The sequence below is a fragment of the Cetorhinus maximus genome, chromosome 28 (genome assembly GCF_964194155.1).
Source record: "Cetorhinus maximus chromosome 28, sCetMax3.hap1.1, whole genome shotgun sequence".
Lineage (NCBI taxonomy): Eukaryota > Metazoa > Chordata > Chondrichthyes > Lamniformes > Cetorhinidae > Cetorhinus > Cetorhinus maximus.
The window spans coordinates 2255547-2269875 of record NC_135906.1 but is presented as its reverse complement, the minus strand read 5'-3'; the positions used below and the strand labels follow the sequence as shown (position 1 = coordinate 2269875).

At 44.4% G+C, this 14329-nt stretch overlaps 1 protein-coding gene across 4 annotated transcripts in view; it reads left to right on the top strand.

Annotated features, from left to right (window-relative positions):
* Positions 1-14329, top strand: part of LOC144668775 (EVI5-like protein) — a 167347-nt gene that overhangs the window by 77830 nt on the left and 75188 nt on the right. For all 4 annotated transcript variants that reach the window (XR_013573553.1, XR_013573552.1, XR_013573551.1 and 1 more), the window contains exons 2-3: positions 4986-5157; positions 8592-8781. Coding sequence is in view for 1 of the 4 variants with exons in the window: in XM_078531105.1 (XP_078387231.1) it covers positions 5030-5157; positions 8592-8781 (318 nt within the window). In the remaining 3 variants the exon portion in view is untranslated. The remainder of the gene's footprint in view (positions 1-4985; positions 5158-8591; positions 8782-14329) is intronic.

The following is a 14329-nucleotide window of genomic DNA, read 5'->3' as shown; positions in this document are numbered from 1 at the left end:
TACTCTTCTCGAAGGACTCAAGGGCCTTAGTCAGTTCGTCAGGAGTTAGCGGTTTGTCCAGGCTCTCCCGTGTACTGTCATCTAAGACCTCCGTGATAAAGGACTGGGAGGCCATGCTGTCTGTGGGCTTCACGTCATACAATCCAGCATAAAAGGATTTGCTGATCCTCAAAATGTCGGACTGCGATGACTTTACTGAGCCGTCTTCTTCCTTCAGGCTGCTGATCACAGAGCTCTCTCTGTGTACCTTTTGGAAGAAGAAACATGAGCACGTCTCATCCTGCTCCACGGAGCGGACTCTGGAACGGAAGATGATCTTGGAGGCCTCCGAGGGAAAGAGCGAGGCTTGCTGGCTCTTCACCTCTTGGAGTTGCTCCTTGACATCGACCCCCCATCGACTGCAGCCGCAGCAGGTTCTGCATGTTTTTCTGGATTTGGGACATTTCCCTCTGTTCCTTTCTAGCTTTCTGGACACCTTTGAGGATGAAAAACCTCTTGATATTTCCTTTGGTCGCTTCCCACCAGTGTGTCAGGGACTCAAAGAGGGGTTTCACGGTTCTCCAACCTTTGTAATCCCTCTTGAGCTCCTCAATGTTCTTTGGGGTCAGCATTTGCATGTTCAGCTTCCATGTCCCCTGGCCAACCCTCTGGTCTTCCTCTAAGTGACAGTCAGCCAGTAGGAGGCAGTGGTCAGAGAAGAACACTGGCTTGACGTCGGTGGATCTGACAGCGAACGCACGGGACACAAACAGGAAGCCTATCCTGGAACGGATGGACCCGTCTGGCCGCGACCAGGTGTATCTATTGTATCCATGCTGCTATTGTCAACTTCATCACCTGAGCTTCAATTTTGCCAGAAGTCCAACATGTAGCATTTTATCAAACGCCTTTTGAAAATGCTGAAGTCGTTCTGAAATTTATTTTTCCCTTTTGGTCCATTTTACACTCTCTATTCATCAGTCTTTCGTTTCCCCTTTTACTTTCATTTTTCATTCCTTTTCCAGATTTGATTCTCATTCACTCTCTTTTCTGTTCCCCTGTTACCTAATCTTTAACTCTCACTGGTTAAGGAAATAGATTAATAGTCTGCTTGTTCACTGAGATCCCAGGTGCCCCACTGCCCTCACACTTCCAGTAACTTAGCTTCAAGCTGACAGGAATCTTTACTGACACACACTGCGAGATTTCCTGCAACATCCTGCCCCCGCTGTTGCTGATACTTTATTTCTCTTTCGCTGAGAGTATATATAGTCGCTTGGCAGTACAGAGCTTGAGTATTGCTGAAAAAAGACGTGCTGTTGAAGCTTTGCGTCCTGCACTCATCAGGACAGGTTTGCTAGAATACCAAATCTCACAGGATCAACAATGTAATGGGACATGAGAAGAGAGTGCTGATTGTTTAGCAAGTGGACTGAGTGAGGGAGGCATTGTCATGGAGAATGCACCAGAGACCAGTTAACTGCTAAGCTTTTGTTTAAATTCAAACCAGGCAGGTCGACTCTGGTCAAGGCATTGCCAAGAGGAATGAACAAGGGAATGGCTGTCCCCCAAGCTTTCCTTTAGGTTAAAAAGGCGTAATACGTGACCATGCTCGTTCTGTTTGCAAAGGACAAGGCCCTTTGTGTGAATATGTAGCTTGTAGCGTATACAAGTGAGCCAAACGGCTCAAAAATATTGTGGTGTAAATGGATGAGACCAAAATAGCATGGATACTGATAGGACTAGCTTCATCGAAGGCTCTGAATAAACATGGCGCAAAGTGATTAGCAACAATCAAATGTTGTTTTCTTTTAAATAACTGGATAATTATTTAGCCTAACTACCTGTGCAGTTTCTTCCCACCATACTCAGTGTAGTTACGTAACCAGGTAGTCAAACATGTTGCATATGTGTGTAGCACAAGCACGGCAGATAGTTTCTCCTGCCTAAAACTTGCTGGTGGGGGATGTGGGTGTGTGTACAATCCTGTCCAACCGCTGCTAGGGAGGGGTGTGTACACCACACTCCCTATCCCTGCTGACGAGGGAGTTGGCCCAGGTTTGAGCCAATGATTGCATGGGATTATTTTGAAGATGACAAGAGAAGTCCTTCCCTAACTATTAATTATCCTTCAGGCGACATCACTGGAACAGTTTACCTGGTGATTATCCCGTTGCTGTGTACAAATTAGCTGCTGTGTTTCCTGCATCATAACAGTGACCGCACTTCAAAACACTTCATTGGCTGCAAAGCACTTTGAGAGTTCTGCTGGTCCTGGATAGTGCTGTATAAACGCAAGTCAGTCTTTTCATGGCACTGAATCCTGCAGCTGGTTTTGATCTGCAACCCGCTCCCTAGTTATTCCTCTCTGTGCATAGTGCATCACATTCTTTCAGAACAGATCAAAGGGCTATTCTTCTAGTTCTAGTCTTCACGCTAAGATTAATATGATGTGCCACCAAAGAACATTCCACATAATGTGGGGACGAACCAAATACAGCAGAAAAGGCAGGGGGTGCTAAACCCAGCCTTGCATCTTACACTGACCTCTGTCCTGTGGATTGTCCAGGCTTTGTGATGCAGCACGTACCTGTGACCAGTGCAATCACCCGTGCAGCCGTGCTTTCAGTGTGCAGACTATTGCTTCCTGACCTGACTTGTACAAAAATGGAGAGTGAATGTTTAATTTGTGTGAAGGACCTGCCTTGGGAGCAGCTTGCAGTCTTCAGATCTGCTGGCAATTTACTTTCTTCCCACATGATGAGCTTTAAACCCCGTCAGAAATAAATTAAGGTATGTTTTCTGTGGCCTGAATTTCTTGGAACGGTGCAGTTAACAGTCAAAGGTTCTATTCCCGATCGGCTACTTTGCCTGAATGCCCCCTCTTTTAAATACTCCAAATGAATGGACGTTTTTTCAGTACCTGCTCTTCCTTTCTCTCTGCTCCTGAACCGCAGCTCCGCTGGTCAAAGAATTGGTTCAAAGTGATTGATGCAGCTATCAGAACGTGAATTAAAGAACCAAAGTCAGTCATTCACCCCTCCCCTCGAGCCTATTCCACTATTAAGTTAGATCATGCCTGCTCTGTACTTAATCTCCATGTACCTGCCCCTGATACTCTGACCTAAACACCTCTAACGATTGCTGTCTTCAAAATTTCATTTGAGCCCCAGAATCCCCAGCCTTTTGAGGAGAGGGTTCCAGATTTCCACTGACATTTATGGGGGAAAGGAAGGAAGTGCTTCCTGATTTCACTCCTGACTGCTATAATTTTAATGTTGTGCCTCCTTGTTCTGGACTCCCTCACCAGAGGAAATAATTTCACCATTCTGCCCTATCGCATGCTTTTATCATTTGAAATGTCTCGGTGAGATTTCCCCAAGATCATACAACCAGTTCTCTTAACTTAACCCATTAAGCCCCTATGCCATTGTACTGAATCTGTGCTGCGCCCCTTCCTGAAGTATGTTGCTGACAGAATGTGGATTCCCAATGGGACTTCAATCACTCCTCAATCCACCACTTTATATTACCACCCTCTCGAGAAAGAGGCCAATACGCCATTGGCCATTTTGATTGCTTTTTGTTCTCATGCTGTAGTTTTTAGTGACTTGTATTCATACACGCCAAAATCCCTTTGCTTGCACACAGTTCCTGTTCTCAAGTCATTAAGAAAACAATCCAATTTTAGTCTCTACCATCCATAGATACTGCCTTATATAGGAATGGCTTCTCTAATCAGGCTCCATGTTTTGGAACAATTATTGCCTGGTCCCTTTGATGGTGTTTCTGTGGCCAGGAACTCTGGCTGTGTGGCTCTGGCTCTCGCTATAAGTCTATCTTTTGCCACAGTGGCTCAATACATTGTACTCTTGCCTTGTGCCAGCTCAACATGCGATTTGAGATGTAACGGTTTAAGTCCATTTGCTAAACTTGCTGTAATTCTGTTGTCAGCTGGCTACCTTTTTTCCTGGGTGTAACCTTCCAGCAAATGGAGTCAGGGCTGGAAATAGGACCAAGTGTAATCTGGGCAAAAAAAAACTTGGACTGGAAGTAACAAAAATACATCACTTAACCAGCAATGGAATGGGTAGTGTGGGCCTTGTTGATACAAATAGACTAGGCCACATCAATATTGCAAGAATGCCTGAAGGCAATGGCTGTACTACTTGTGCAATGAAAGTGCTGAAAAATGTTCAGCACTTTATTCTATGAAAGCTGCAAGCTTCAGTGCATTAATATTTAAAATTGGTTCACTTTGCACTTGTTATGAAAGACTTCAAAATAGTTCACCCCCACATGGCTATTTTCAAAACCACGTGTGCTGGTACCCAGCAGTAATAGTAACCGCACCAATTCAGGGGACTCTTTTGCAGTCATGGATAAGGGAAAATGAGGCTTTAAATGGTGGCCAAGGCTCCGTGATCACACTCCTGCCTGTGTGAGTGAGTCAGAAAGCTGTGCTTTTAAACCCCACTCTAGGACTTGAGCATATAATCCAGGATGACCCTTTGGGGCAGTACTGAGGGAGTGCTGCACAGTCAGAGGTGCTGTCTTTCAGATGAGATGTTAACCCGAGGCTCTGCCCTCTCAGATGGACGTGAAAGAACCCATGGCAGTATTCAAAGAAGAACAGGTGTCAGGAGCCAATATTTATACCGCATCCGAGGCAAAGCCGATGACCTGGCCATTAACTGCTGTTTGAGACCTTGCCATGTACAAATTGGCTGCTGCCTTCCCTGCGTTATAACATTGACTACAGTTCACAAGTACTTTCAATGGATGTAAAACACTTGATTGTCCTGAGGTTGTGCAAGGCATTATATAAATGTAGGTCTTTTTTATTTACTTGCCTGGTCTAGTTGAGGAAAGAAATCTGTTAACTTGACTAATTTTGGTGTGGAGTGCATCTCTTTTACTTTGGGGTAAACTGGCTGCACCTAGTATATACCAGAGATTATCTGATGGTTGTCAATGTTAAGCTCTCTATTCTCCATCTCTCCTAGATGATATAAATTTTGCCGGGAAACAGTGCTTTACCTTCTGATGGATGAAGACCCTAACACTGCAAAGCCTTGTTCCCATGGCGAGCCCGGCAGTCAGTCCTGATTCTTCCTCCTCTGATAACCTCAGTCCAGATGAGCTGGAACTACTGGCGAAGTTGGAGGAGCAAAACAGGTGAGGGTTGTTTGTAGGAGAACACAAGGTGGGTGACATTGTAGCAAGGAAGCTTCCAATGCTGCAATTTAACCAGAGCTGTGTTTTCTGAATTAGAACTAAGCTGGGCTCACTATTTGGGTCAAGCCTGTGGCTTGAATCTTTATTTCTTCTAAGCCCGTTCTTGATTAAAAAGCATGGAATAAAAGGGCAGTCTGGTCGCTCCGGAGATTCTGAGGATTGTTTCTTTGCCACGGTAGGTGTTTTGCTATCCCCTGTGGTAGCCCTATTAGCTTGTGTGCTGAAAGATTTTCTTCATCAGAATGATATGTGAGCTACGATTGCAGTATCTTTCCTGTTCATAATTTTTGGTGCATTTCCTTCAAGGCTTATTATACCAGTGAGGGTGACTGTCCGGGGTAACCTGCAGTAACGGCTTCCGCTGTCTCCATTCTGTGATTTCTATTGTGATTCTGTTCGCTGATTATTTTCTAGCGGTGAAGTACAATTTGCAACATTTAATGTTGCTTTACAGTCATGAAATGTCAAGGACTTTATTTTGGCACTTTGTTTTGCAATTCTTAGTGTGAAAGTCTGATATTATCCTAAATTAAATTATTCTCCATAAGACAGTCAGGAAAAGAATCCTCCTGAGCTCGGTACAGTGTGTGTCCTGGAGATGCACTGTACACTGTTTGTGCAACAGGAACATACGAGCACACGGATTAGGAGCAGGAGTAGGCCATTCGACCCCTCAAGCCTGCTCTGCCATTCAACAAGATCATGGCTGATCTGATTGTGGCCTCAACTCTATGTTACACCTACCTCCCGATAGCCTTAGTTACTGACTAGCAAGGGAGTCAATCTACTTCTGCCTTAAACATATTCAATGACTGTGCCTCCGCTGGTCTCTGGGGAAGAGTTCCAAAGACTCATGACCCCCCTGAAAGAAAAAAAAACTCTTCTCACCTCCATCTTATAAGGGGCGACTCCTTATTTTTAAACTGTGTCCCCTAGTTTTAGTCTCTCCCACAAGGGAAAACATCCTTTCAGCATCCACTCTGTCAAGTCCTCTCAGGAACTGGTGTTTTAATAAGATCACCTCTTGTTCTTCTGAACTCCAATGGATACGTCCAGCCTGTCCGACTATTCCTCATAAGGTAGCCTCCCCCATCCCACTCAGTCGAGTGAGCCTTCTCTGAGCTGCGTCTAATGCATTTATGTCCTTTCTTAAATAAGTAAACCAAAACTGTACACAGTACTCTAGATATGGTCACATGAATGCCCTGTACAGCTCTAGCAAAATAATCCACACTTTTATATTCCATTCCCCTTGCAATAAACAACATTCCATTTGCCTTCTTAATCACTTGCTGTACTTGCATGCTAACTACTTGTGATTCATGTAGCAGGACACCCAGATCCCCTCTGCATTGCAGAGTTGTGCAATCTCTCTCCATTTAAATAATATGCTGCTCCTTCATGCCAAAGTGGACAAGTTCACATTTTCCCGCCTTATACCCCAAAGGAGAGTTTACCTCATAATCATTCTTATGTCATGAACTGAGACATGTTGCTAAGTACCATCTGACCATCGTACACCTCGTTTATTGTTTCACAGTTGTATGGCGAGCGGCCAGTACAGGATATTGACTTCATCGCGGATGGTTGGATTGGGTTATTGAGTTTGAAGAAAACAAATACAAAGCTTTGTGAATAAAGATGGGAGACATTGATGGGAAGGAATCTAGAGTACCCGCTGTAAGTCAGAAGGTCAGGAGGAGGACCTAGCCATGAACTTTATCATCAATTTAAGCACCAGATGTTTTGGTAGGCTCGATTTATGTGGGATAGATTGGGAAATCTGTGCAGTGTGGCGATGATAGAATCATATAGCATAGATGGAGGCCATTTAGCTCCCTGTGCCTGCCTTGCTGGCTCTTTGAAAGAGCTGTCCAATTAGTTGCACTCCCCTGCTGCTTCTCCACAGTGCTGCCAATCTTCCCTTTGCAATCATTTACCAATTCTGTTTGAAGGTTCCTGTTGAATTTGCTTCCACCATCCTTCCAGGCAGTGCGTTCCAGATCATCATAACTCGCGACATTTTTTTTAAAAAAAATCCTCTTTGCTCCTCTAATCCTTCAGCTAATTTTCTGAAATCCGTGCCCTCTGGTTGCTGACCCTCCTTGTGGCAGCCGCCTGCTCTAATAAACCCCTTTAGTAACTTTGAATGTCTAAGCCTTCCACTGACCACCTCTGCCCTAAAGAGAATAACTTCAGCTCTAGTCTTTTGACATGCAGTATCTGAAGTTCCTCATCCCCTGGTACCTTTCCAGTAAATCTGCTCTGTTCCCTCTTTAAGGCCTTGACAAAGTTCCTTAAAGCACGGTGCCCAGAATTTAAACTCCATCCTCCAGCTCGGGATGATTCGGTGATTTATAAAAGTTTATCGCAACTTGTTTTGCTCTATTGATAAAGGCAAAGATCTTTAACAGCCTCACTAACTTGTTGTGCATGAACAGTTGCGTATGTGATTTCCCCCCTACGCAGTCCATTTCTCCCTTTAAAACTATCCTTTAGTTTATATTACGTTTCCTAATTTTTCCTTCCAAAATGCATTGCTATTGGGGAAGGAATTGAAAATCTGACCCTGGGTGTGCATTATTGTATTGCATTGCTTCAAACCTGGAGAGTGCTGCACACACACACCTTGATAAATGTTACGCAGAGGCTGGTGAAAGCATAGAGTGAACGTCCCAGGGAGGCTGATACTGCAGGAAAACCCGAGGAAGATTTGGGTAGATGTTGAGGCAGCAGACATTGGGAGGTATTATTTAAGACTGTCCATCTAGAGTGTGCAGTGTTCCCCTAATCCTGCCCCTCCCTGGAATTAAAATGCTGCAGTGCCCATCTTTTGACCCCTCTCGCGTTTTAGCTGACAGGGGCCCTCTGGTGACAGAAATCCAGTACTGCTTCAGTGTAAAACATACTGTACCTGGGCGGTTTCATTTTTGATCTATTCTCCGTGAGCCAGTGCGTTGACATATTTCTGAGCCGGATAATATAGACCCAAACATTATTGGGAGCACCTATAAGCCTCGCCTCCATGGTGAGCCATGAAATAGCTGATACTGGGTTCAGCTGAAGCTGCGCAAGTTGTCAGAGGATTTTGTTTGGGATATGTTTGAGTGGGCATGCAGGTGAGATAGGAGCCGCAGGTTGTTCCCTATTACTGGCACTCACTATTGTGGTTTCCTTCAACTTTTACGTTGACTGCCGATTCCTGTCATTAATGCGACACAACATTCTCATTGAAGGACTGGCCGTTGTGACTGCTGCACCAGTTTCTAGTGTGAGGGGAATTACTGAGACGTGGTGTGCATTTTACAAAACAGTAATATCCCATTACGAGTCCAGAAACCCCCACTGGAATTGTCTCTCTCGACTTTTGCTAGGTTGCTGGAGGCCGACAGTAAGTCATTACGGTCGGTGAATGGGTCGCGACGGAACAGCAGCGGCTCACTGGTCTCCAGCTCCCCAGCTTCGAGCAACTTGAGCCACTTGGAGGAAGACACATGGATCCTGTGGGGCCGGCTGATCAACGAATGGGAGGAAGTGCGCAAAAAGAAAGAGAAACTGCTGCGGGTGAGTGACACGGGGGGTGCGGCTTGTTATTTTGCCAATATTATTGATGAAAGGCCTGTGGCAATTCCTGTTCACCAGCCTGCTGCCAGAACCACCATGTAATTTTACCGTTTCCAAAATGGTAAAGCAGATAATCAGCCTCCAGATCTTGCTGGTATCAATCAGGTCAAGGGCCTGGCAGTTTTATGAGAGCAGAAAATGCTGGGCCAATATATCAGGCAGCTAAAAGAAGGGAGAAGTAGTTGAAAGTTTGGTGGAGCCCATCAAAATGTTACCTCATCCTCCTCCAGAAGCTAACTGGCTTGCTTTACATTCCAGATGTTTTCAGTTTCTTATCATGGCTTTCCAACGTTCATTTTTTTCCTTCAGCCTATCAGACCCCATAAACCATAAAGTCCCCGTTACTTTGCAGTGGGACTTAACTCCTGCTCAGCACCCTCCCTTCCAATCTGGTTTCAATTGATCAACTTGGGAAATTTGAAGAAATTACAAACTTCATTATATTCCATATCATTGCATTAAATGGTTATAGAGTTGAAAGACTGTTCATAGAGTATAACAGAACAGGAGACCTTCGGCCCATCAAACCTGCCCTGGCTGTTTGAAGGACCAATGCAGTTTGTGCCACTCCTCCACACCCCTTTTTTCTCCAAGCGTTTACCCAATCCTCTTTTGAAGGCTGCTTTGTCCACCGCTGTCAGGCAGAGTTTTCGAAACCCTAGCCACTTGTGTAAAAATATATGTCCTTATGTTGGTCCCGGTCTTTTGCCATTCACCTCAAATCCGTGTCCCTGATTATTCCCATCGGCCATTGGAGAGACAGCAAATCAAGATAAACAATCTAAGGCCTTTATGATTTTGACCAGTTCTATCAAATCTCCTCTTGCCTTTCTCTGCTCTAAGGAGAACAGCTCCAGGTTAAGGGGAGATGGTGGTGTAGAGGTAATGCCATTGGACTACTAATCCAGAGGCTAAAGCTAATCCTCTGGGGTGGGGTTTCGAATCCCACCACCAGTGGAATTTAAATTCAATTAATAAAATCTGGAATATAAAGCTAGTCTCAGTATTGAAGACCATGAAACTGGAACCGTCTTATTCACTAATGCCCCTTAGGGAAGGAAACCTGTCCTTACCTGGTCTGCCATACATGTGACTCCAGACTTGACTCTTAAATGCCTTCTAAATGGCCTAGCAAGCCATTCAGTTCAAGGGCAATCAGGGATGGGTAACAAATGCTGGCCTTGCCAGTGACACCCACATCCCATTAAAGAATAAATTTTAAAAAACGCAGCTTCTCCAGCCTAACCATGTAATTGTAATCCCTTATCCCTGGATCCAATCTAGTTCATCTCCTCTATACCCTCTCCAAAGCCTTCCCAAAGTGTGGTGTTCAGAATTGGACTGGTGAACTTGTGTTGAAGGTCTGGCATAACTTTTTTTATGGGATGTGGGTGTCATTGGCTGGGCCAGCATTTATTGCCCATCCCTAATTGCCTTTGAGAAGGTGGTGATGAGCTGCCTTCTTGAACCGCTGCAGTCCCTGTGGTGTAGGTACACCCACAGTGCTGTTAGGGAGGGAGTTCCAGGATTTTGACCCAGCGACAGTGAAGGAACAGCGATATGTTTCCAAGTAAGGATAATGTGTGGCTTGGAGGGGAACTTCCAGGTAGTGGTATTCCCATCTACTTGCTGTCCTTGTCCTTCTAGGTGGTAACTTCCTGGCATTTGTACTGTATGCTTCTATTTCTAAAACTCGGGATCCCACGTGCCTTAGTAATTGCCTAGTTAACCTGTCCTGCTGCCCTCAAAGATTTGTCCACAAACACACTCACCCTGGCCAGGTGTGCCGCCTTTTAGACTTCATTTAGGATTGAATGTTTCTCCTCATTCTTCCCACCAAGACTTACCACTCCTCACTTTTCTATATTGACTTTCATCCGCCATGGGTTTGCCTATTCCATCAGCCTGTCTGTGTCATCTTGAAGTTTATTATTGTCTTTCTTGCTGTTCACTACACTTCCAGGTTTTATGTCAACTACAAATTTTGAAATTAGGCCTTGTACCTCCAAGTACAAGTCACTGAGGTATATTAGAAACAGCAGCGGCCTTCATACTGAACATTATACACTTACCCTCCAGTCTGATTCACTACAACTGTTTTCTATCCCACAGCTAATTTTGTGTCCGTGCTGCTGCTGCTGTCGCTTTTATCCCATGGATTTAATTTGCTAACGAGCCTAATTTGTGGCATTTGATAAATTGCCTTTTGGAAGTTCATATTTAAACCGTGAGCTAAAGTCTCATCATCCACTCTGTTACCTCATTAAAAACTTTAATCAAGCTAGTCAAACATAATTTATCCTTAATAAATCTGTCCTGGCTCCTCTTTATTAATCCATGCTTATCCAAATGGCTGTTAATTTTCTCCTGGATTATTGTTTCTAAAAAGCTTCCCCAGCCACTGATATTAAAGTGACTGACCTGTAATTGTCAGGTTTCTCCTCCTCCACCTTTTTGAACAAGTCCTGCTGCCCTCTGGCACCACATTCTAAGGAAGATTCAAAACTTTTGGCCAGCGCCTCTGCAATTTCTACCCTGGTCTTCCTCTGGAACCTATGATGCATCCTGTTTGGGTGAGGTGACTTATTCAGTGAGTGCTGCCAGCCATTTTGATGCTTCCCCTTTGTTTCATCTCACCCAATATCCTGGCAATCTCCTACTCTTTCGGGTACCATGCTCTAAGAGGGCGTTGATGACAATGGACTCCCATTGGATTGGTCCATGGCTGTGCTTGGCAAATAACTGCAGTGGTTTACTGTTGCCTCCTGCAGTATGGCTGACCAGGAAACACTCCCACTCTTACAGCCTGCCATCAGGTGTATTGGAAGGATTTACAAGCTGATAATCTGGCTATGTTATGAACATGCCTTCTGTGGCCATCAAGTCTGGAGTGAGACTTGAACCTGGAGCTTCAGGCCCAAAGGTAGGGACACTACCCACTGCACCACAAGACCCGTCTTAGTTAAACTAGCTTTGGCAAAGTCCTCTTTCTTGGAAAACACCTCAACCATGCATTCTGCGTCCACCAGTTGATCTCCATTTTGATCCCTACTCAGCCCCACTGCTCCTTGAATAACCCATTTGCTGTTAATGTGCAGATTGGGAATTGGAAGTCCAGCAATTGCATGGGTGGGAATCTAGCTCTAAATGTTTTTTTTTGTAGTGAGTTTTTTGCTCAGAGATGCAGCTGTTTGTATCCGGGTGTTTGTCTGTATTTTATATCCTGTGGTATTACAGGAAGCAGCACCTGGCTTTACGCACTGAGAATGGAAACTACCTGCTGTCACTTGCCTCCTGGAGACTGGCTCGAGTGGCATCGGGGCTGGGTGGGGGGTGGCGAATATGAAGGGTGGATTGCTGGCTTTGGGGATATAGCGAGAGAGGGAGAGAAAATCTCTTTCAAAATCAGATATCCAGGAATCCTACAGCTGTTGTCCAAAACACAATAGTTTACTTTAACCTTTCATTTGTGTATTCCTCAGAAAAATTCTGAATTTGTTAACCACTTGGGATGACGTTCAGCGGAGGGGATCCTTTTAATGTTCTCGCATGAGGCTGAAATTCCAGGGTCTGTCAGCATTACCACACTATAGTCTTCTGCGTGTACAACAGTAGCTAGCAGTTGCTTTGTAGTGCAGAGCTTGAATATTGCTGAAAAGAGAGCAGAAGCTTTTCACCCTGCACTCATCAGGACAAACACAAGAATGCCAAATTTCAAATGATCACAACATTGTAAACTACAGGAGAAGAGGGTGCTGATTGGTTGGTAAGTCAACTCTGATTGGCCAAGGCATTGCTGTGGAGAAAGTAACAGGGAACTATAGGCTCCCAAAGCTCCTGGGTAATTGAAAAATGGCACAAGGCTTGAACATATTTGCTTTGTTTGCAGACAATGGGTCCCTGCTTATGAAATATATGTTGCTTCTCACAAGTGTAAATGAGCCATATTGCGAGCTCGACATTACAGCCTGTGCACTGGCTACTATGAACAACTGAAGGAAGGTGCTGTGTGATTCGATCAGCTAATCGCTGGGATGAAAGGCTTGTGTTGCACCAGCACTGAAATTCTGACACGATGTTGCTCAATTGTGTGGCAGGCAGAATGTCTTTTTGGACTGACGGCAGTATTCTGTTCGTGGAAAATACGTAGCTGTGGCATAGTAACAGTATAAAATGGCTTCCTTAACCTGTTGTTTAAATTTTCTCAATTTACCAACCAATCAGCATCCTTTTCTCCTCGTGATCATTTGAAATTTGACATCCTTGTGTTTGTCCTGATGAGTACATGACCTAAAGCTTTAGCACCTTGTGCAGAGATCTGTTTGCTAAAACATACTTACAGTCGGCTCACAGCTCTTAGTCACCTGCCCCAACACTGACACACATCACACATCCACCCTACCCTAACAGAGTTAGTCACTGAATGACCATACAGAGATCTTTGATAAAGACAGTGTCATGTCCATAAGACATGAAAGAGATCCTAAACTGAATCAAATTGTACTTTCTGCACATTTAATAATGGACTTTGCTGGAGCAAAAACATGGCTGCTGCAGGTCACATGATTTGTACGGTGGCTACAGTTCTGGAAGCTTCCAGCAGCAATTAGAGGACAAAGCTCAACCCTCATCCTCATGGAATCTCTCACCTATCATTGTGTGAACCCATTAGAGTCAATGAAATAAGGCAGCAGCATATGTTCTGTCTGCCCAGCCTGGACTTATAACAAGAGAGAGCCATCGAAACTTGCTATATGTGTGGAGGTGCTAATAACCACCATCTATCTCCTAAGGTGAATGATAGATTTTGACCAGAGGCATAGAAACTGATTGTTACCCTGAAAATGTCTCATCAATGGGCAACATCACATGACCTAAACTTCTTTAGCCTTTGGAAAGTTTTAATGTTACATTCCTGAACTCCAAGGGCAGTCTGCTATTAACATCCAACCTGTCAACATCAAAGCAGGACTCCAGGCTGACAACAAAGCCTGTCTCAAGTCAAAACCTTGTTCTCTGGAAGATTCCTGCCATTGCCTGTAGAGTGGACCAAGTCTCTGGATACCAACCCCAACTTGCTGCGTCAGCACCAACTTTAAAGGAATTCTGCAACTCCTGCTTTCAGCTAGCTAAACCCACCTGAACTTTAACTCCTAAGGTGAAGGAACCCTCAGTGGACTCTGACATTCTGGACTCTTGACATTCATGTGAATTAATATCCACATCTTTGTTTTTTTTGTTTTAAGTTATTCCTAATTGTAAAACTCTTTTCTTTCCTATCTCCTGTGTATGCAGTTGCGACAATCTCCCCTGTGTTTGAATGCATGAATAAACAATACTTCTGATTTAACCCTAAAGAGAGTTTGCTGCGAGTCGCTTTTAAATTAACTTCACAAACAGAAGTCTGGGGAAACACGCCAAAGCCTATTTCAAAAATTAAAACACCTCTGCTTAGGACATAGGGCGAGAAAAATAAAGGAGTTTAATT